Source organism: Bubalus bubalis, chromosome 9 (assembly GCF_019923935.1).
Source record: "Bubalus bubalis isolate 160015118507 breed Murrah chromosome 9, NDDB_SH_1, whole genome shotgun sequence".
NCBI classification, from domain to species: domain Eukaryota; kingdom Metazoa; phylum Chordata; class Mammalia; order Artiodactyla; family Bovidae; genus Bubalus; species Bubalus bubalis.
Genome location: NC_059165.1, coordinates 107,438,156 through 107,461,331, shown reverse-complemented (window position 1 = coordinate 107,461,331; position 23,176 = coordinate 107,438,156). Strand labels below are relative to the sequence as shown.

At 42.5% G+C, this 23,176-nt stretch overlaps 1 protein-coding gene across 12 annotated transcripts in view; it reads right to left on the bottom strand.

Annotated features, from left to right (window-relative positions):
- OBSCN (obscurin, cytoskeletal calmodulin and titin-interacting RhoGEF) overlaps nt 1-23,176 on the bottom strand; it is a 231,037-nt gene that overhangs the window by 171,968 nt on the left and 35,893 nt on the right. For 6 of the 12 annotated variants that reach the window (XM_045166786.1, XM_045166791.1, XM_045166796.1 and 3 more), the window contains exons 4-6: nt 21,138-21,413; nt 17,289-17,564; nt 11,679-11,954 (exon numbers count right to left, since the gene is read on the bottom strand). The exons of 1 other annotated variant lie outside the window; for it this stretch is intronic. In XM_045166786.1, the coding sequence (XP_045022721.1) occupies nt 11,679-11,954; nt 17,289-17,564; nt 21,138-21,413 (828 nt within the window). The remainder of the gene's footprint in view (nt 1-11,678; nt 11,955-17,288; nt 17,565-21,137; nt 21,414-23,176) is intronic. 5 more of the 12 variants (XM_045166787.1, XM_045166794.1, XM_045166792.1 and 2 more) reach the window with 4 other exon arrangements.

Below are 23,176 nucleotides of genomic sequence, written 5' to 3'. Positions count from 1 at the left end.
TGCGACCCCATGGACAGTAGCCTACCAGGCTGCTCCGTCCGTGGGATTTTCCAGGCAAGAGTTCTGGAGTGGGTTGCCATTTCCTTCTCTATTCTTCCATCTGACCACTCACAAAACAAATTTGGTTCCATTTTGATTGTTAATAAACACCTTTGATTTTTTTCACCCAGATTTCTACCCCTTTATTGCAACCTCTGACTGTCTCTCAAGAATTTGAATCCTTTCCCCACTCACAGTCTCTTAGCAACTTTTATCTAACTCTTTCACACGTATTTCATTTTCCAAGCATTCCTTGCCCCCTTAAGACATAGAAATGTTTTCTGCATGTTAATTTTTTACACACTGATCCTATTCAAGAATCCTATGCAGTCTAATCATTTATCTTTGGGATTGTCTGAGTTGATCATCCCATCATCAGCAAATTCTACCTTTAGTTTTCGCCAAAACTGTTGGCAAGTAATTTATTTTCCTCCTTATGCAACTCAGGGGTTAGTCGCCTATCTGTATTGTGCCTCATGTCAAAGATTTCCTTGCCCATCTCAAGTGAGATGTTGTTATAGTTCTGCAGGAATTTTACATTAAAAATTAAGAACATTTTTATACAGTTCACCAATAGTTTTATGGCAGGAACTAATACTCAATTTAGAAAACTTTTTGTCTCAATGTATGACATTCAAGTTTAATCAACCATTTGATTCTGAACTCATGAAGATGGTCACATCTTTCTGCATTCAATCTCTTACTGTCCAGCTTTCTATTTATTCACATTGCCAACATTAAATTCAACGTGCAATCCTGGAATTTCATCACTGGTCTCTAACTGTGGATACATTGCTGAATTCATTTTGTTAGCAAATGTTATAATTTATTATTTTGACCTTGATATTTGCAGTAGATTTGTCTGGATTTCATTCTCCCTGCCTTTCTTGTGTGATTATGGTGTTGATGCTATATTCTGTACATGAAGACAGTTATGGATGGTATCTCCTTTTTCTGTCTCTAAGATCATCTCCACAAGTATGGAAGAAGAGTTTTCCAGGAAATTTTGTATACCATACCAGAGACCTACAGGGCTGACTTTTCGTTATTAGTCCTACTGACTGACAAGTCATACAACTCTGACTTCTGTCTTCTGTCCTCTTTCATATAGTTTACTAGAATTTAGCCAAATTCCACAATTTTTCAATGGTTTTATCTTAGAACACTCTCTTCTATTCTCAGAAAACCACATTCTACAAAGATGCATGGTGGTGGGACCTGGGGTATCTATACACACCCATAAATCATCCTGCCCTGATAGGTATTGCCACCTAGGAGTCAATGGCATGGTAGCCCAGCCCTATTTGGCATGAAGACTCTCTTCCCAGAAGAATAACCTGATTTCTTGGACTGCCTTAAGTTCCAGCCACAAGAAACAGACCGTTAGGAAAATGCAACAAAATAAAGACTGTTTGAGGGACGAAAACTCCTGAACTGCTTCTATGAGGCCACCATCAGCTTGATACCAAAGCCAGACAAAGATATCACAAAAAAAGCAAATTAAAGGCCAGTATCACTGATGAACATAGATGCAAAAGTCCTCAACAAAGTTCTAGCAAAGAGAATCCAACAACACATTTAAAGAATTATACATCATGATCAAGTGAGATTTATCCCAGAGATACAAAGATTCTTCAATATATGCAAATCAATCAGTGTGATACACCATGCTAACAAATTGAAAGAAAAAACATGATCATCTCAATAGATGCATAGAAAACTTTTGACAAAATTCACCATCCATTTATGATAGGAAAAAAAAACTGTCCAGGAAATGGGCATAGAAGGAACACGCCTCAATATAATAAAGGCCATATATGACAAACCCACAGCAAACATTATTCTCAATAATGAGAAACTGAAAGCTTTTCCTTTCAGTTTAAGATCGGGAACAAGTAAAGTTTAAGATTGGGAACAAGACAAGGGTGCCCACTCTCACCACTATTATTCAATATAGTTTTGGAAGTCCTCGCCATGGCAACAAAGAAGAAAAAGAAATAAAAGAAATCCAGATTGGAAAAGAAGAAGTAAAACTCACTGTTTGCAGATGGCATGATTCTATACATATAAAACCCTAAGAGCACCACTAAAAATCTACCAGAGCTAATCAATAAATTTAGTAAAGTCACAGGATACAAAATTAATACACAGAAACTCCGTGCATTACTATATACTAACAATGAAAATTCAGAAAGAGAAATTAAGGAAACAGTTCCATTCATCATTGCAACAAAAAGAATAAAATATCTAGGAATAAACCTATTTAAAGAAACATAAGACCTGTATGCTGAAAACTATAAGACACAGATCAAGGAAATCAAAGATCACATAAACAGATGGAGAGATATACTATGTTCTTAGATTAGGAGAATCGATATTTTGAAAGTTACCATACCACCCAAAGTCATCTACCAGTGGGTAGATTCAATGTAATCTCTATCAAGCTACCAATGGTACATCCATAGAACCAGAACAAAAAAGTTTCATAATTTGTATGGAAACACAAAATCCCTAAGCAATCTTGAGAAAGAAAAACAGAGCTGGAAAATTCAACTTTCCTGACTTCAGACTATACTACAAAGCTAATAGTCATCAAGACAGTACGGTACTGGATCAGAAACAGAAATATAGATCAATGGGACAAGATATAAAGCGCAGAGATAAACCCACACACCTATGGGCACCTTATCTTTGACAAAGGAGGCAAGAATATACAACGAGAAAAGACAGCCTCTTCGGTAAGTGGTGCTGAGAAAACTGGATTGCTACATGTAAAAGAGTGAAACTAGAATACTTCTTAAAACCAGACACAAAAATAAACTCAAAATGGATTAAAGACTTAACGTGAACATGAAGTCGCTCAGTCGTGTCCAACTCTTTGCGACCCCATGGACACCAGGCTTCTCTGTCCATGGGGTTTTCTAGGCAAGAGTACTGGAGTGGATTGCCATTTCCTTCTCCAAAAGACTTAAACGTACGGCCAGAAACTATAAAGCTCTTAGAAGAAACCAAAGACAGTATACTCTCTTGCATAAATCACAGCAAGATCCTCTTTCACCCACCTCCTAGACTAATAAAAACAAAAATAAACTAATGGGACCTAATTAAAATTAAAAGCTTCTGCACGGCAAAGGAAACTAAAAACAAGATGAAAAGAATGGGAGAAAATAATTGTAAATGAAACAACTGACAAAGGGTTAATAACCAAAATATATTAGCAGCTCATACAGCTCAATATCAGACAAAAACAGCTCAATCAAAAAATGGGCAAAACACCTTAAACAGACATTTCGCCAAAGAAGAATTACAAATGGCCAATGAACACATGAAAAGATGCTCAACATCTCTTATTATTAGAGAAATACAAATCAAAACCTCATACAACTCAGAATGGCCATCATCAAAAAATCAACAAACAATAAATGCTAGAGAGGATGTGGAGAAAAGTGAACCCTGTTGTACTGCTGGTGGGAATGTATACCGATACAACCATTATGGAAAACAGTACAGAGATTCCTTTAAAAACTAAGAATAAATCTACTAAATAACCCAGCAATCCCACTATAGGTCATATACCCTGAGAAAAACCACAATTCTAAAAGACACATGTACCCCAATGTTCATTGAAGCAATATTTACAATAGCCAGGGAATGGAAGCAACCTAGGTGTCCACTGGCAGATGAATGGATAAAGAAGTTGTGGTACATTTATACAATGGAACATTACTCAGACATAAAAAGGAATGCATTTGAGTCAGTTGTAGTGAAGTGAATGAACCCAGAGCCTCTGATACAGAGTGAAGTAAGTCAGAAAGAGAAAAGCAAGTATTGTATATTAATGCAATATATATAGAATCTAGAAAAATGGTACTAATGATTCTAGTAGAGAACAGACTTGTGGGCACAGAGGGGGAAGGTGAGAGAGGGACTAATTGAGAAAGTAGCATTAACATATATACACAGTCGTGTAAAATAGATAGTGGGAATTTGCTAAATATCATAAGGAACCCAGCCTGGTGCTCTGTGATGACCTAGAGGGGTGGGATGGGGGCAGGAGAGGGAAGAGAGGCTCAGGAGGGAAGGCATACATATATATAAAATATATCAGTTCAGTTTAGTTCAGTCATTCAGTCGTGTCCAACTCTTTGCGACCCCATGAATCGCAGCACACCAGGCCTCCCTGTCCATCACCAACTCCCAGAGTTTACTCAAACTCATGTCCATCGAGTCGGTGATGCCATCCAGCCATCTCATCCTCTGTCATCCCCTTCTCCTCCTGCCCCCAATCCCTCCCAGCATCAGTCTTTTCCAATGAGTCAGCTCTTCGCATGAGGTGGCCAAAGTACTGGAGTTTCAGCTTTAGCATCATTCCTTCCAAAGAAATCCCAGAACTGATTTCCTTTAGGATGGACTGGTTGGATCTCCTTGCAGTCCAAGGGACTCTCAAGAGTCTTCTCCAACACCACAGTTCAAAAGCATCAATTCTTCGGTGCTCAGCCTTCTTCGCAGTCCAACTCTCACATCCATACATGACCACAGGAAAAACCATAGCCTTGACTAGATGAACCTTTGTTGGCAAAGTAATGTCTCTGCTTTTTAATGTGCCATCTAGGTTGGTCATAGCTTTCCTTCCAAGGAGTAAACATCTTTTAATTTCATGGCTGCAATCACCATCTGCAGTGATTTTGGAGCCTGAAAAAATAAAGTCTGACACTGTTTCCACTGTTTCCCCATCTATTTCCCATGAAGTGATGGGACCAGATGCCATGATTTTAGTTTTCTGAATGTTGAGTTTTAAGCCAATTTTTTCACTCTCCTCTTTCACTTTCATATCAAGAGGCTTTTTAGTTCCTCTTCACTTTCTGCCATAAGGGTGGTATCATCTGCATATCTGAGGTTACTGATATTTCTCCTGGCAATCTTGATTCCAGCTTGTGCTTCTTCCAGCCTGGCATTTCACATGATGTACTCTGCATGTAAGTTAAATAAGCAGGGTGACAATATACAGCCTTGACATACTCCTTTTCCTATTTGGAACCAGTCTGTTGTTCCATGTCCAGTTCTAACTGTTGCTTCCTGACCTGCATATAGGTTTCTCAAGAGGCAGGTCAGGTGGTCTGGTATTCCCATCTCTTTCAGAATTTTCCACAGTTTGTTGTGATCCACACAGTCAAAGGCTTTGGCATAGTTAATAAAGCAGAAATAGATGTTTTACTGGAACTCTCTTGCTTTTTTGATGATCCAACAGATGTTGGCAGTTTGATCTCTGGTTCCTCTGCCTTTTCTAAGTCCAGCTTGAACATCTGGAAGTTCACGGTTCACGTATTGCTGAAGCCTGGCTTGGAGAATTTTGAGCATTACTTTACTAGCATGTGAGATGAGTGCAATTGTGCGGTAGTTTGAGCATTCTTTGGCATTGCCTTTCTTTGGGATTGGAATGAAAACTGACCTTTTCCAGTCCTGTGGCCACTGCTGAGTTTTCCAAATTTGCTGGCATATTGAGTGCAGCACTTTCATAGCATCATCCTTTAGGATTTGAAATAGCTCAACTGGAATTCCATCACCTCCACTAGCTTTGTTTGTAGTGATGCTTTCTAAGGCCCATTTGACTTCACATTCCAGGATGTCTGGCTCTAGGTATGTGATCACACCATCATGATTATCTGGGTCGTGAAGATCTTTTTTGTATAGTTCTTCTTTTTTAAAAATTTTTTTAATTGGTGGAAAATTGCTTTACAGTTTTGTGCTGGTTTACGCCATAGTACAACATGAATCAATTTATATATAATTATGATTGATTCATGTTGTACTATGGCGTAAACCAACACAAAACTGTAAAGCTATTTTCCACCAATTAAATATTTTTTTTAAAAAAGATTGCTTCCCCAGTTAGAGGCTGCTAGGACAGTAGCTCTTCATTAGCCACGCCTAATGGTGTGACAGAGCCACTTTTTCCTTTCCACTTCTAAATTCAACAATGTAATGCCAAGGGGAATACTTACCTGCAACATCCAAACTCTTAGAAGACAAAAACAAAGTCATATTTGATCTAAGAAGATCTCCCTAAAGAGCACAGGTGTTTCTCCACTAATCAGTCTCTCTTTCTTCCCTTTGCCAGGACATGACAACACAACACAGCCCCATTTTTTGCTACCTTTGGGCAACCGGAGCTTTTAAACCCAGGAAAAGGAAGGAAGGCCTCCCAGAAATCTCAAATTTCATCACCCAAAGTTCACTCCTGAAAAAATTCTAAGTAAGATTTTGTGGCCAACATGTACCCTAATCTGGGATCTATCATACTGAAACACCTCTAGCCAACCAAGAACCAGTACTAGGTTTCAGATGAGGGCATGCGATTGCTCTCAGGTAAGACATATGATGGGAGGAAAGTCAGGTATCCACAGGCCTGCCTTAGCCCTCCATGCATCAGGGAGTACCAGGGTCCCCTCAGGGATATTACAATGGAGGAAGTACTGTTCAGGCTTCAGAAGCAGGAGAGCAGACCCTTGACCTTCCTTCTGACCTGCTAGGACACTGCCCGCATTTCCTGCCTGTCTGCAAGCATAGCAAGTCAGGTGGCACTTTAGACAAGCAAGGGAGTGGGTCTTGGAATTCTTGAGCCCCTGGATTCACGCCTGAGTTTAATGAAATCCTATGACTCACAAGATAAAGCAAACAGCACCATAAAAATGTTAAACTAAAACCACAGCTGCATTTTTGCATGCAAACTGATGCAGCCTGAGGTTATAAGCGGGGGCCCCCCAAACTGCAGTCTGAAGTCTCATCAGTGGAGTGGACTGCCGCTGAGGTCCTCTTCCCAACTGGGACCTTATATTGCTGTTAACAAGAGACTTCTCAGCATGATGTTTAAGTCCGGATGTTGGTCAGCCCAATTTGGTGATATATGTGCTATTACTCTTTGCTTTTGCTTAATTATTTTCATTGGAGGATAATTACAAGATTGTGGTGGTTTCTGCCATACATTAACACGAATAAACCACAGGTGCACATGTGTCCCCCCATCCTGAAGCCCCCTTCCACCTCCCTCCCCACCCTATCCCTTTGGGTTGTCCCAGAGCCCCGGCTTTGAGTGCCCTGCTTCCTGCATCAAACTTGCACTGGTCATCTATTTTACATATGGTAATATACATGCTTCAATGCTATCCTCTCACAATTTCCCACCCTTGCCTTTTCCCACAGAGTCCAAAAGTCTGTTCTTTACATCTGTGTCTCTTATGCTGCCTTGCATATAGGATCATTGATACCATCTTTCTAAATTCCATCTATTCTTTTTCTGACTTACTTCACTCTGTATAACAGGCTCTAGTTTCATCCACCTCATTAGAGCTGATTCAAATGTGTTCCTTTTTACAGCTGAGTAATACTCCGTTGTGTATATGTCTTCTCTTGTGTTGTTGGAAGAGGTAAACTTCAAACTGCAATTTGAAGTCGCATCTGTGGAGTGCACTGCCGCTGAGGCCCTCTTCCCAACTGGGACTCCAGATTGCTGTTAATGAAAGACTTCTCAGTGTCCTGTTTAAGCCTGGATGTTTTTTTAGTTTACCTCTTTCAACAACACAAAAGACTCTACACGTGGACATCACCAGATGGTCAATACCGAAATCAGATTGATTATATTCTTTGCAGCTAAAGATGGAGAAGCTCCATACAGTCAGCAAAAACAAGACCGGGAGCTGACTGTGTCTCAGATCATGAACTCCTTATTGCAAAATTCAGACTTAAATTGAAGAAAGTAGGGAAAACCACTAGACCATTCAGGTATGACCTAAATCAAATCCCTTAAGGTTATACAGTAGAAATGAGAAATAGATTTAGGGGACTAGATCTGATAGACAAGAGTGCCTGAAGAACTATGGATGGAGGTTCATGAGATTGTACAGAAGGCAGGAATAAAGACCATCCCCAAGAAGAAGAAAAGCAAAAAGGCAAATGGTTGTCTGAGGAGGTCTTATAAATAGCTGACAAAAGAAAAGAAGCTAAAGGCAAAGGAGAAAAGGAAAGATACCCAACTGAATGCACAGTTCCAAAGAAGATAAGAAATTTCCAAAGAAGATAACAAAGAGAGATAAGAAAGCCTTCCTCAGTGATCAATGCAAAGAAATAGAGGAAGACAACAGAATGGGAAAGACTAGAGATATCTTCAAGAAAATCAGAGATACCAAGGGAATATTTCATGCAAAGATGGGCACAATAAAGGACAGAAATGGTATGGACCTAACAGAAGCAGCAGAGATTAAAAAGAGGTGGCAAGAATACACAGAAGAACTGTACAAAATGACCTTCATGACCCAGATAACCACAATGGTGTGATCACTCACCTAGAGCCAGATATCCTGGAATGTGAAGTCAAGTGGGCCTTAGGAAACATCACTATGAACAAAGTTAGTGGAGGTGATGGAATTCCAGTTGAGCTATTTCAAATCCTGGAAGATGATGCTGTGAGAGTGCTGCACTCAATATGCCAGCAAATTTGGAAAACTCAGCAGTGGCCACAGGACTGGAAAAGGTCAGTTTTCATTTCAATCTCAAAGAAAGGCAATGCCAAAGAATGCTCAAACTACAACACAATTGCACTCATCTCACATACTAGAAAAGTAATGCTCAAAATCCTCCAAACCAGGCTTTAACAGTACATGAGCCATGAACTTCCAGATGTTCAAGCTGGATTTGGAAAAGGTAGAGGAACCAGAGATCAAACTGCCAACGTCTGTTGGATCATCAAAAAAGCAAGAGAGTTCCACAAAAAAACATCTACTTCTGCTTTACTGACTATGCCAAAGCCTTTGACTGTGTGGATCACAATAAACTGTGGAACATTCTTAAAAAGATAGGAATACCAGACCACCTTAACTGCCTCCTGAGAAAGCTGTATGCAGGTCAAGAAGTAACAGTTAGAACTAAACATGGAACAACAGACTGGTTCCAAATTGGGAAAGGTGTATGTCAATGCTGTATATTGTCACCCTGCTTATTCAACTTACATGCAGAATAAATCATGTAAAATGCTGGACTGGATGAAGCACAAGCTGGAATCAAGATTTCTGGGAGAAATATCAGTAACCTCAGATATGCAGATGATACCACCTTTATAGCAGAAAGCGAAGAACTAAAGAGCTTCTTGATGAAATTGAAAGAGGAGAGTGAAAAAGCTGGCTTAAAACTGAACATTCAGAAAACTAAGATCATAGCATCCGGTCCCATCACTTCATGGCAAATAGATGGGGAAACAATGGACACAGTGAGAGACGTTATTTTTTTGGGCTCCAAAATCACTGCAGATGGTGACTGCAGCCATGAAATTAAAAGATGCTTGCTCCTTGGAAGAAAAGCTATGACCAACCTAGACAGCATAATAAAAAGCATAGACATTACTTTGCTGACAAAGGTCCATCTTAGTCAAAGCTATGGTTTTTCCAGTAGTCATGTATAGGATGTGAGTGTTGGACTACAAAGAAAGCTGAGTGTTGAAGAATTAGTGCTTTTGAACTGTGGAGCTGGATAAGACCCTTGAGAGTCCCTTGGACTGCAAGGAGATCCAACCAATCAATCCTAAAGGAAATCAGTCCTGAATGTTCATTGGAAGGACTGATGCTAAAGCTGAAACTCCAATACTTTGGCCACATAATGCAAAGAACTGACTCACTAGAAGAGACCCTGATGCTGGCAAAGATTGAAGGCTGGAGGAGAAGGGGACGACAGAGGATGAAATGGTTGGATGTTATCACTGACTTGATGGACATGAGTTTGAGCAAGCTCCAAGAGTTGGTGATGGACAGGAAAGCCTGGCATGCTTCAGTCCATGGGGTCACAAAGAGTCAGACATGATTGTGCTGAAGTAAATATTTCATTGTATTTCAACTTCCTTATCCATTCATCTGCTGATGGACATCCAGGTTGCTTCCATGACCTAGCTATCATCAACAGTGCAGCAATGAACACTGGAGTACATGTGTCTCTTTCAATTCTGGTCTCCTCGGTGTGTATGCCCAACACTGGCATTGCTGGGTTATATGGCAGTTCTATTTCCAATTTTTTAAGGAATTTTCACCCTGTACTCCTAGAGGCTGTATCAGTTTGCATTCCCACCAACAGTCTGTTACTGTTTTCTATTGTTTCTATTTCTTTTAAAGATTATATATTGAAATTAAGTTAAATAAACCTCTATTAAATATTGAAATTGCTTGTGTGTAATGAGCTGTTTCTTTTAATAAATTCTTTGAAACTAAAATGAAAGTAAAACTTTTGGTAAAATGGGTTTTGACACCAGGGAAAACAAGAAGCTTCTGGGCAGGTGATAAGACAGTGGGACTGAGCCTAACCACCTGGAAACAGGTGGGCAGAAACGGCCGCACCTCTTTCCAATGCACCCTTGCCATTCATCCTCCTCCAGGCCAAAATGGGTATCTGCTGGGAGCAGGAGCTCCGCCCATGGCAAAGGTTATGAGGAAGGAGGTTCGGCATACACAAAGGCGGGATCGAGCCTCAGGAGTCCCCCTGGAAATTCTCGAGCATCTACCCCCAAAACCAGAGTCTGCCTACTTTCTGCTTTGTGCTCTCACCTATACCTCTGACTTTACGGGGGGGCTGTCCCCCACTACCTCTCTCTGAAAAAAGAGTTAACTTACAGCTCCAGTTAATAAAGTTCCTGGGTGTGATAGTGTTTCAACCTACAAACTCCTTTGGAAGTCCTCTAGCCTGCCTGAATACGTTTTTCCAGCCACATGTGATTGCTCAGAGCCTCCCAACTGTGAGAGGGATGAGATGTTCTAAACTGTCTAAATACAGATTCCTTTGAGCAGTTAAAAGATTGATTAGAAATTGTATTGGTGAAGGGTTTTTCACTTGTTGGGCCAATGTTTGCTGCTAAGTCTCCATATGCCTTACCTGCTGTGTCCCTGGCAGTGTATTGATTAATATAATTGGTGTAAGTAGTAGCTTAAATGTTTGTAACCTTGGACCCTTGAGTTAATTCTTTTTCTTGTTATAGCCCACCATACCTTTGCCCTATAGGAATGCAACTTAATCTAATGCTTTTGGAGGGTGGCACCTGACTTTAGAATAATCACCTTTAGAGAAAAATAAGTTTCTTAAAATGTTAACAGGCCTCCGGGCCAGAAGATGATGCAAATCACCTAAACTTTTGCATATGATAAGTTTGCAGGAAGAAAGCCTGGCTTACTGCATGACTCTACCCCTTCCCCCATTATCCTCTATGCATGACTTAAGGTATAAAAACTACTTTGGAAAATAAAGTGCGGGCCTTGTTCACCGAAGCTTGGTCTCCCCATGTCGTTCTTTCTCTCACCTTCTGGCTGAATTATTCAGCCTCTTTTCTCCACTGAATTTCCTCACTGAGCTATCCTTATTTAACCGCTCTTTATATCTTTAATTAACATTTAAATAAGCTGTTGTTTCCTGATCGCCAATGCCGTCTGCCCTTCGAAACCCCTGGATCCACCGGGGCTGGACCCCGGCAGGTATCCAGATGGGACATGGAAGACTGAGAGGCAAGAAGAGATGAAGATTATAGGCGAGTGCACATATAGTCTGGTGAGACCAAAAGCCAATTCCCTCACACTTGCAAACAGGCTAGCTCAGCATCCTCCTCCAGGACTGACCTGTGACGTCCAGGTGGAAGGAGACCTTCTGGCCCCCGGCCTCGCAGCTGTACTCCCCGGCGTCCGCCTTGCCCACCTGCTGCACCACCAGCCGCCGCCCGCGGCCCGTGGCCTCCACACGCACTTTCGAACTCGAACTCAGCTTCTTGCCGTCCTTGTACCACGTCACCTCCGTCTGGGCCTGGGCCACCTCGCAGCTCAGCGTGGCACTCGCCCCTGCCATGGCCTGCACTTCACTGCGTGCCGGCTGCTCCTTGGCAAACACCACCGAGGGCTCTGGGGACAAAGGAGGATACATGGGGTCAGAGACACCATCTCAGTCAGGACAGCAGCCCCGGGCAAAGAAGACCTGGATGGGGAGCTGGGATTTGGGGTGGTGGGAAGGGGCAGTGGAGCTAGAGACGTCTCAGGCTCTGCACCAGCCCTGTGCTCTGCAGAGGTCCCCTGCCTCTCTCAGCAAAAGTCATACAATTTATGCATTCTCCATGTAAGCTGGCTCAGTTGGCAGAGGGGGCTGTTGGAAAAGACTGGTCCATTGCACATGGCATCCGCAGGTTCACGAGGCAAGTGTTCCCCAACCTTCCTAGATGGTGTCCCAGTCTTCCCCATATGGTTATGCAGGGAATGTTTCACCTGCAGTCCACAGAGATGTCTTAGGCTCAGCACCCACGCCTATAAGTTCTATTGCCAACTTGCATACTGGCACCTCCCCGTGGTCTTCTCTTTCACTGTCTGAGGAGTGGAGAAACTGACCACCTTTACCATTAGGACTGGGTTCGCCATTACTGTTTTCTTCCTGGTGACACTATTCAAACCCAAACTCATAGGTCGTCACGGGTGCATTCCTAGCCTTCCTCTATGAGGCCAGAGTCTTCCCCACAGTACTGTGTAAGCCATGTTCTCATCTGCAGTGAGTGAGACCTGCTGAGGCTCCACCCTCACCTACTCTCACTGTTGGCAAACTGATGGGATTGAGTGCACCTCCTGCGATGCTCTTTTGCATTTTTTCTGATGACTCAAAGTAAAAAACCCTTTCTGATGTTTTCGCTCAACAGTGTTTGCTCTTCTGTGTTGTCCCTGTTCAAAGTTTTTGCCTTATTTTCAATAGCAGCATCTGTCGATTATTTGTTCATTTGAAGGGCCTGTTTATTTATATATATTTAAATGCTAGGCACTGACAAGTCTGTGTGTTCTAAATATCTTCCATATCTGTGTGGTTTGCCTTTTACGAACTTAGGCTATCTTCTGGTGAATCTTCATGGTTACTTCTAATATGGTCAAGTATTTTAAATTTGTTTCCGTATGGTTGAGAGCTTCCAAGTGGTGCAAGTGACAAGGTATCCGCCTGCCAATGCACGAGACGCTAGAGACTGGGGTTCAGTACCTGGGTCGGGAAGATCCTCTGGAGAAGGAAAGGGTGCCCCACGCATTATGGTTAGCGAACATTCTGAGAATCATTCTCTATCCTTAAATAATTAAAATCATCTATGTTTTCATCTAAGAGTTTTATGAGGACTTCCTTTGTGGCACAGTGGAGAGGAATCTGCCTGCCAACGCAGGGGACACAGGAAGAGTTCACGTGTGAGCTCTAAGTGCAACCAAGCCCATGAGCCACAACTACTGAGCTCAAAATCTAGGGCCCCCGAGCTGCAACTACCGAGCCCGTGGGCTATGACCACGGAAACCTGCACACTCTAGGGCCCCTGAGCTGCGACTACCGAGCCTGAGAGCTGCAACTTCCGCGCCCGCCTCCTGCATCTACTGAAGCCTGTGTGACCAGAGCCTGTGCTCTACAACAAGAAAAGTGACTCAATGAGAAGTCTGTGCCCAGCAGTGAAGAACGGCCCCTGCTGACCACAGACAAAGTCCACATCCAGCAACAAAGACCCAACCCAACCAAAAACAAATAATTTTTTAAAAAAGAATTGTACGATTTTCCTTTCTATTCCCTTCAACTCCAAAAGGAGTTGACTATGTGTAGGATGAGTTACAAGTCTGATCTTTTTTTTTTTCTATTGATTTACTACAGTTGAATGTTTAAGTACCATTTATTAAGAACATGCTGCCTTTCCCCTTTCACTATTCCACAGTTTTCTTTTAAAAAGAAGGGGAACGTGGTCATCCACTCATCAGTCTGTGTCTGAGTGCCAGGAGCTGGCATATTGCATATTGAGTGCATATTGCATATTGAGTGCAGCACTTTCCACAGCATCATCTTTCAGGATCTGGAATAGCTCAACTGGAATTCTATCACTGCCAGGAGCCAGCGTGAGGAACTCCGCCCGTGGCAAAGGTCATGAGGAAGGAGGCTCAGCATACGCAAAGGCGGGATCGAGCCTCAGGAGTCCCCCTGGAAATTCTCGAGCATCTACCCCCAAAACCAGAGTCTGCCTACTTTCTGCTTTGTACTTTCACCTACACCTCTGACTTTACGGGGGGCTGTCCCCCACTACCTCTCTCTGAAAAATGAGTTAGCTTACAGCTCCATTTAATAATTCCTGGGTGTGACAGTGTTTCAACCTACAAACTCCTTTGGAAGTCCTCTAGCCTGCCTGAATAGGTTTTTCCAGCCACGTGTGATTGTTCAGAGCCTCCCAACTGTGAGAGGCAGGAGATGTTCTAAACTGTCTAAACACAGATTCTTTTGAGTAGTTAAAAGATTGATTAGAAATTGTATTGGTGAAGGGTTTTTCACTTATTGAGCCAATGTTTGCTGCTACGTCTCCATACTCCTTACCTACTGTGTCCTTGGCAGTGTATTGATTGATATAATGGGTGTATAGAAACGTAAGTAGTAGCCTCAATGTTTGTAACGTTGGACCCTTGAGTTAATTCTTTTCTTGATTGAGCCCACCTCACCTTTGCCCTATAGGAATGCAGCTTTGTCCAGTGCTTTTTTGGAGGCTGGTGCCTGACTTTGGAATAATCACCTTTAGAGAAAGATAAGTTTCTTAAAATGTTAACAGGCCTCCTGGCCAGAAGATGATGTAATTCACCTGAAGTTTTGCATATGATAGGTTTGAAAGCCTGGCTTCGATTAGAACCAGGAACTGCTGTCCTTGCATGACTCCACCCCTTCCCCCATTATCCTCGATGCATAACTTAAGGTATAAAAACTACTTTGGAAAATAAAGTGCGGGCCTTGTTCACCAAAACTTGGTCTCCCCATGTCGTTCTTTCTTTCACCTTCTGGCTGAATTTTTCCTGAGGCGGGAAAGCTCGTCAAGCCTACTAATTTTGCCTGGGCTTCTAAGATCCGACCGGGGAGGCCTTAGTGTCTCCTCTCCTTCGGGAGAACGGGAGGACGCCTGAGGCCTTCGTAGGTGATGTTAATTCCCTGCTTTGGAATTTTATTCAGCCTCTTTTCTTCACTGAATTTTCCTACTGAGCTATCCTTATTCTATTACTCTTTGTATCCTTAATTAAAGTGTAATTAAGCAGTTGTTTCCTGATCCTCGCCGACGCCGTCCCCGCTTCAAACTCCCTGGATCAGCCGGGGCTGGACCCCGGCATCTGAGCTCCCTATTCTGGTCCTTGGGTCTCAATACCTGTCCTTGGAACACAACACTACTGTGTTCATTACTGTAGCTTTCTAACAGTATTGATATCTAGTATAGCAGATAACTCTCCTTTTGTTCTTCAAGAGCGAATTCACTGTACATGGTCTTTGAAATTTATGTCAATTTTCAAAGTCCCACTTAACAAACATTTATTTGAATTTTAATGGGTATTGAACATGTTTTAGTCTTCAATTGATTTCTACCCAACATCTTAGAACTTCTTGACTGTCTCTTTTTTTTTTTTAACTTCTCCCTGCCCTTACAGAGCCTCTCAGCACATTTATTAGACTTGGAATTAGATATTGATCCTTTTCATGCCATTGTAACCTTCAAAATTTCATTTTCGAGATGTCTGCTACTACTCTTAGGCATGGAAGTGTTTTTTCTTATACTGATTTTTTACATGGTAATTATTTTTAACTATCTTATTATGTCGCATATTTTACCTTTTGGATAAATCATATTATCCATGAATTCCACTTTTGCTTTTTCACACTTTTATATCTTTCACTTTATTTTTGTCCTAACTGTGTTTTAGAATGTTGGACAAAAGCAGTAACAGTTGGCTTCCTTGTCTGGTTTCCTATCTCATAGGCAAAGCTTTAAAATTCACTTTTTTTGTGTACAGACAGCTGGTTTGCCTGCAGTATTGTTTATCAAATTAAGAAAGAACTGCTTTCTGTATAATTCATAAAGAATTTTATGGCATAATTTGATGCTAACTTTATAAAACATTTATTCTGTATTTATTTATTATTATTTTTTGTATTTTCAAAATTAAAATGCCAAATCCTAGCAAATACTTTATTCTGCATATCATGAACAGATTGCTTGCCAACGTTTGTAGCGTGTAAAGAACCCTGTATTTTGGGAGTATGACTTTCATCACAGCATATTACCAATTTTCCTCTTATTATATTCTTAATTTTGATACTTTGTTCCAGATTTTGGCTTTGATATCCATAATAGATAGGTCTACAATTTTAATTCTTACTACTTTCCCTGTCGGATGCTGGTATCAATGTTACATCATCAACATGAAACAGAGACTGTATCTCCTTTTACTGTTCTCTAAAAAATTCTCCATGAACAAGACTTTTTTTCCAAAGTATTCCATATAATATGCCAGTGGAACTACTAGGACTAGATCTATGAGAAGATTTTTCATTATTGTTTCAATTACTTTAAAAGGTTTTAGGACTATTTAAGTAGTTGAATGTTTCCTGAGTCATTTTTCATAGAGTTTTCCAAGAAACTAATCAATTTGTAAAAGTTTTCATATTCATTGCCATGAAAAAATTGTTTATTCTCCTAAAATACCATTTAAAAAAATACATGCATGCTGGTATAGGAGAAGCTACCATTCCTGTCCAAACCTAAATTTATAAATCAGACTCCAAGCAGAATTCTGACTCAGAATGTTCTAACAGAAGACAAAATAAAATCAGTATTTGCTTTGAAAATGTACCTAGATTTTGTTATATGTAGATGCACAGATAACTTCTAATCCCATGTATAAGGAAGAAAAAGTGTCCAGAACACCTAAAATTTTGGTAATCCATAGTTCAGTATTGAGATAAATCAAGTAGGACAGTGTTGCACCTACTTTAATGAAATTCAACCATCTCTCCCAGTGTGAACCCACACGCATTGCTGGGTGGGGCATCTAGGAGCTGTCAGGACAGCCAAGAGGAGCAAATTCACATACCCACAGTTGAAAGGCATCTGGTTTACAGCAGACTCCAAGTGCAAGACAGAACCAGAGTCTCAGACACCAGGGAGCACCCAGATGACCCTGGGCAGATGCTGGGAACTGATGACTGTGCATCACTGTGTGGAAACGCCACTCCGGGTTTACAGAACGCCTTTCTCCTTTCTGCTCACACCCTCCCATCCAGCTCCATTTGCCCAGCCTTGGGTATGAAAATGGGGGTGGGAGGACAGAAGACCAAAAGAGATGAAGTCTAGTGGAAAGATCATTGGGTCTGTCAGGGGTGCAAGCCCGTCCCATCACCTCCACATGAGGCTAACTTACTACCTCCAAACTGACCTGTGACGTCCAGGCGGAAGGAGACCTTCTGGCCCCCGGCCTCGCAGCTGTACTCTCCGGCGTCTGCCTTGCCCGCCTGCTGCACCACCAGCTGCCGGGTGCAGCCCTTGGCTTCCACACGCACTTTCGAGCTCAAACTCAGCTTCTTCCCATCCTTGTACCACGTCACCTCCGTCTGGGCCTGGGCCACCTCGCAGCTCAGCGTGGCACTGGTTCCCACCATGGCCTGCACTTCACTGCGTGCTGGCTGCTCCTTGGCAAACACCACCGAGGGCTCTGGGGACAGAGGGGGATACACAGGGTCAGAGACCCCATCTCAGTCAGGACAGCAGCCCCGGGCAAAGACGACCTGGATGGGGAGCTGGTGGTCGGGTGGGAACGGAGCACAGAACTGGAGACTTCTCCAGGTTCTGCACCAGCCTGATGCCCTGAAGAGGACGCCCTGCCTTTTTCAGCAAAGAGTGGCACAATTTACACGTTCTCCCATGGATTCCTGTAAGCTAGTCTAAGGGTGGGGGCACTGCTGGAAAATACTTCTCCTCGGCTTATGGCATCTGTAGAGTCATGAAGCAAGTGTTCCCCAACCTTCCTATATGGTGCCCTGCCATCTCCACATGGATACGCGGGGAAGTTTTCACCTGCAGTCAACAAATAAGATGTCTCAGCCTTGGCACCCTGGCCTACTCTTACTGTGGTTAACTTGTGGCAATCCGCTGGGAGTGCCTGCGCCCCTGCGGCCGTCTGCGTCACCGTCTGAGGAATAAAGAAGCGGCTCGCCCTTCCCCTTAACGCTGACTTTGCCATCACTGTTCTCTTCTTGTTGGTGACACGAGTTAAGCCTTTTGCCCACTTGCCCGTAGTAGGCTCTCTCTTTTCTCCATTCAGCTCTGGCCACTCCTTTCCATTTAAAAACAAGAGAATGACAAGACAGGTAGGTTTTAAGGATATTCCCAACTGCGTGGTTGGCATTTTTACTCTCTGATCCAGTCCTCTGATAAACCAGAGCTATTCCTTCCAACAGTGTCATAATGTCCAATAGGCCTTGGAGTGTAGATCATCTGCGTTCTATTTAAGAAATCTCTCCTTACCCGAAGTCTTCAAAGAAGACCATGTTATCATCTGAGGGTCTGGGGGCTTCTACCTCTTACACTAAGGTTTCTAACTCACTATGAGTTGACCTTTGTGTGTTATGTGAACTGCTAGTACAATTTAATGTTCCATATGATTCAGTGGTCCAAGCACCGTTTACTAACACAACATCCTTCTCGACCCTCTCCAATAGACAACACGGTAACCAATGGAAGACACAGGCGTAGGGAGGGGTGGCACAGGAGTCCGTTCATGAGGAGCTCTTTCTGAGCTCACTGTTCTGTTGCTCTGATGTGGTAACTATTCCTGTACTGGGATCCCCGATCTTTAAAACTGCAGCCTTATGGTAATCCCTGACATTAGGTACAGTAAATGCTCAACTGTGCATTTCTTCAAGAAAACAAAGCATTGGCTGGACAGTGCCTTTGCAATCTGCCTGTTATTCTTCCTTCACAACACCCTAAAAACACATTTGGTTTGATTTTAATTGTTAATAAACATCTTTGATTTTTCCCCTCGGATTTCTATCCAACTCTTGCAATCTCGTCTCTCAAGAATCTTACGTAATTTCCCCACATACTGCCTCTTACTAACTTTTATCAGACCCGAAAATAGAAATGTGGTACAACTGGGCTAGTCTAGCTCTTTCACACAAATTTCTTATTCCAAGCATTCCTTGCCAGGACTCTGATATAGAAATATTTTCTGCATATTGATTTTTTTACACACTAATCCTACTCAAGAATCATACATAGTCTAATAATTATCAATGAGTTATCTGAGCTGATTATCACGTCATCAGCAAACTGCACCTTGAGTTTGATTTTTGAAAACTTTATTCCCCTCCCTCCTGAACTCGGCGGTTAGAGTGGCCTAAGTGTTCCATCCCTCACACCAAAGCTCTCCCGGGACGTCCTAAGGGGATGTTACTGTCGCTGTTGTTTTGTAGGAAGTTTTCAACATTAAAAAAAGAGCACTTTTACATAGCTCACTAAGAACTTTAAAGCAGGAGTTTATTTGTTCAATATTATCAAATGTTTTATCTCTCCAATTGAATCAACCACTTGATTCTGTATTCATGGAAATGATGACATCTTTTTTCATTCAATCTCTTAATGTCAAGCTTTCTGTCTATTACCATGGCCAAAGTTAAACCCAAAATGCAACCCTGGACTAGGATCACTGATTTCTACCCTCAGATTCACTACTGAATCCATTTTGATGACATTTAATTTATGATTTGGGCCAGAATATTCACAGCATACTGGTCAGAAATTTCATTCTCTCTTCTTTCGCTGTGTGATTTTCATTGATGTTATGGCCTGTACATTAAGAGAGTTGCTTTCCTGTACATGAAGCGAGTACTTTCTTTTCCCTTCTAGGACCATCTTCACAAGAATGGAGCAACAGCTTTCCAGGTAATTATTTACAGTGTACCAGAGAACTACGGGCTGAGAAGACTGTTCATTATCGGTCTTAATGACTGACAAGTTATACAACTCTTTGACTTTTCTCGATCTCCTTTTGTCCATTTCCACAAAGTTTCCCGGGATTTGGCCACATTTTACAATATTCCAATACTTTCATCTTAGAATAGTCACTGACATTTTCTGAAAACAACTAACCATGTGAGATCTCAAGTATCTGTACAAACCCACGAATATACAAACCTTGCACTGGCATGGGCCCAAACTGGTGTGTGTTGGCACCTAGGAGTCAGTGTGGGGTCGCAGCCCATCTCTATTTCCCATGAAGACATGTTTCCCAGAAGAAGAATAACCTGATTCCTTAGACTGTCCTATGTTCTAGCCACAAGTAACACACGCTCACTGACCATTTGGAGAATAGAACAAAAATAAAACTGGAGGGAAAAAACGTTTAAAAAGTAAAATAAATAAATAAGACTGCTTTGCCAGTCAGAGGCTGCGAGGACAGTGACTCCTCACGAGCAGTAAGAGTGCCTTTATGCTTTCCATCCCTAAACCCATCAGTAACACCAAGGGAATACTGACCTGGGTCATCCAACCTTCTGAAGCCAGCGGAAAAACCATATTTTCTCTACGATGATCACCCTGAATAGCACTGGTGACTATACATATCACCCTTTCTAAGTCCCTTTTCAAGGACGTGACAAGAAAACATGGGCCAATTTCTTGCTACCTACAGCCAGTAAGAGCCTCCACATCCAGCAAAAGGGAGGAAAGGCCTCCCAGAAACCTAATATTTGATCATTCAAAGTTCACTCCTGAGATAATTCCAAGATCATGTGGCCAATATTTCCACCCCCCCCAAAAAAAAATGATGAATTTTTGATGAATCTGGGATTCATCAAATTGAAACAGCTCAGACCAACCAAGAATCTACATGAGGTCCTGGATGAGGGCAAGTGGTGGCTGTCAGAAAAGACATCCGATGAGAAGAAAGTCACACATCCCACATCTATTTCAGCCCCAAGCCTAGGGAGAGTCAGGGTCCTGACACCAGGAACAACAGTATCGTTCTGGGCAGATGCTAAGACAGTGTGACTGAGCCCCACTGCCTGGAAACAAGTAGACAGAAACAACCCCTCTTCTTTCAACCCCTACCCTCCTCTCCATCCACCACCCCTGAGCCCAGACAGGTGTCCAGGTGGGGCATGGGAGATGGGGAGATATGAAGAGATAAAAGCACCAGGCAAGCGCACACAATCTGGTGAGGCTGGAAGCGGGTCCCCTCATCACCTGCACACAGGCTAGCTCAGCGTCCTCCTCCAGGACTGACCTGTGACGTCCAGGCGGAAGGAGACCTTCTGGCCCCCGGCCTCGCAGCTGTACTCCCCGGCGTCCGCCTTGCCCACCTGCTGCACCACCAGCCGCCGCCCGCGGCCCGTGGCCTCCACACGCACTTTCGAGCTGGAACTCAGCTTCTTGCCATCCTTGTACCACGTCACCTCCGTCTGGGCCTGGGCCACCTCGCAGCTCAGCGTGGCACTCGCCCCCGCCACGGCCTGCACTTCACTGCGTGCTGGCTGCTCCTTGGCAAACACCACCGAGGGCTCTGGGGACAGAGGGATACACAGGGTCAGAGACCCCATCTCAGTCAGGATGGCAGCCCCAGGCAAAGACGACCTGAATGGGAGGTAGGGGTGTGGGGTGATGAGAAGGGGCAATGGGGCTGGAGACTTCTGCTGACTCGGCTCCAGCCCTGTGCCCTGAAGAGGACCCGTGAGTTTCTCACCAAAAGACTTACAATTTAAGCATTCTTCCATGGGTCCTTTTGATCTGGTCCAGGGGGTACCATTGCAAAAGATTCCCTGCTCCTGGCATCAGCAGGGTCATGAGGCAACTGTTCCCTAACCTTCCTAGATGGACCCACAGTCTTCTCCCCACTATTATGCAGGGACTTTTTGCCTGCAGTCCATGGAGTTGGTTCAGCATCCCTTCCTGTTCTTACTGTTGTCAGCTGATGGCAGTCTGCTGGGAGTGCTTACACCTCCTCGTGGCTCTTTTTACACTGCATGAGAACTGAGGAAGCTGAACCCCTTTTCCCTTAGCACTGGGTTCACTCACTGTGACTGTGTTCTCCTTCCCAGCAACACTATTCAAAGCTTTTCACAACTACCGATAGTAGGCTCTCTCTTTTCTTGCTTCACCTGTGGCCGCTCTTTATCCATTGAAACACCAGAGAATGACATAGGATGTAAGGATCTTTCCAACTATGTGACTACCATTTTTACTCTTCGATAGATTCCTCTGATAAATCAAACCTTTTCCTTTCAATAGTTTTCACATCTTCTCATCTCTTTCATTGTAGAGCACTGTGTTCTATTTAAGAAATCTTTCCTTACCTTAAATCTTTAAAAATATCATCTTTATCATCATCTTTAAAAATATTTAAAAATATCATCATCTTTAAAAATATCATCATCATCAGGGTTTTTTGGGTTTTACCTTTTACACTGAGGTTTCTAATTTACTACAAGTTTACTTTTGTGTGTGGTGTGAATTGCTATTACAAATTAAGTTTTCTGTATAGTTTTCAGTGATGCAACCACAATATTTGAAGACCATATCCTTTCTCAACTTCTCTGAGAGACAACAGAGTAACAAATGGAACATTCGGAAGGTCAAGAAGGTGGATGGCTGGTGCAGGAATCCATTCATGCAAGGAACTGTTTCTGAGCTCACTATTCTGCTCCTCTGCACTGGCATCCCCTTATCTTGAAAACTGCAGCCTTATGATAATTTCTAACACTGGGTACCAGTAAATGCTCCCTCTGAACATTCTTTGAGAAAATAGCATATTGACTGTACCATACCACTGGAATCTGCCTGCTATTCTTTCATCTGACAATTAGAAACATATTTTGTTCCATCTTGATTTTTAATAATAATTTTTGATTTATCCCTCAGACTTCTACCCATCTATTTCCACCTCTGCCTCTCAAGAATCTTGAATAATTTCCCCACACACACCCTCTTAGCAACTTCTATCAGACCTGAAATCAGACTCACGATACAATTATACTACTCTAACTCTTTCACACAAATTTCACTTGCCAAGCATTCTTTGCCAGGACTTGTATGTAGAAATGTTTTCTGCATATTGATTTTTTACATACTAATTCTACTCTAGAATTATACACAGTCTAATAATTTATCTCTGAGATTGTCTGAGTTGATCATCACATCATCAGCAAATTTCACTTTGAGGTTTTCAGAACTGTTTGCTGTTGATTTTATTTCCTCGTTACTCAACTCAGTGGTTGGAGAGCCCTACATTTATCGTCTCTCACATCAAATATTTCCAGACACACCTTG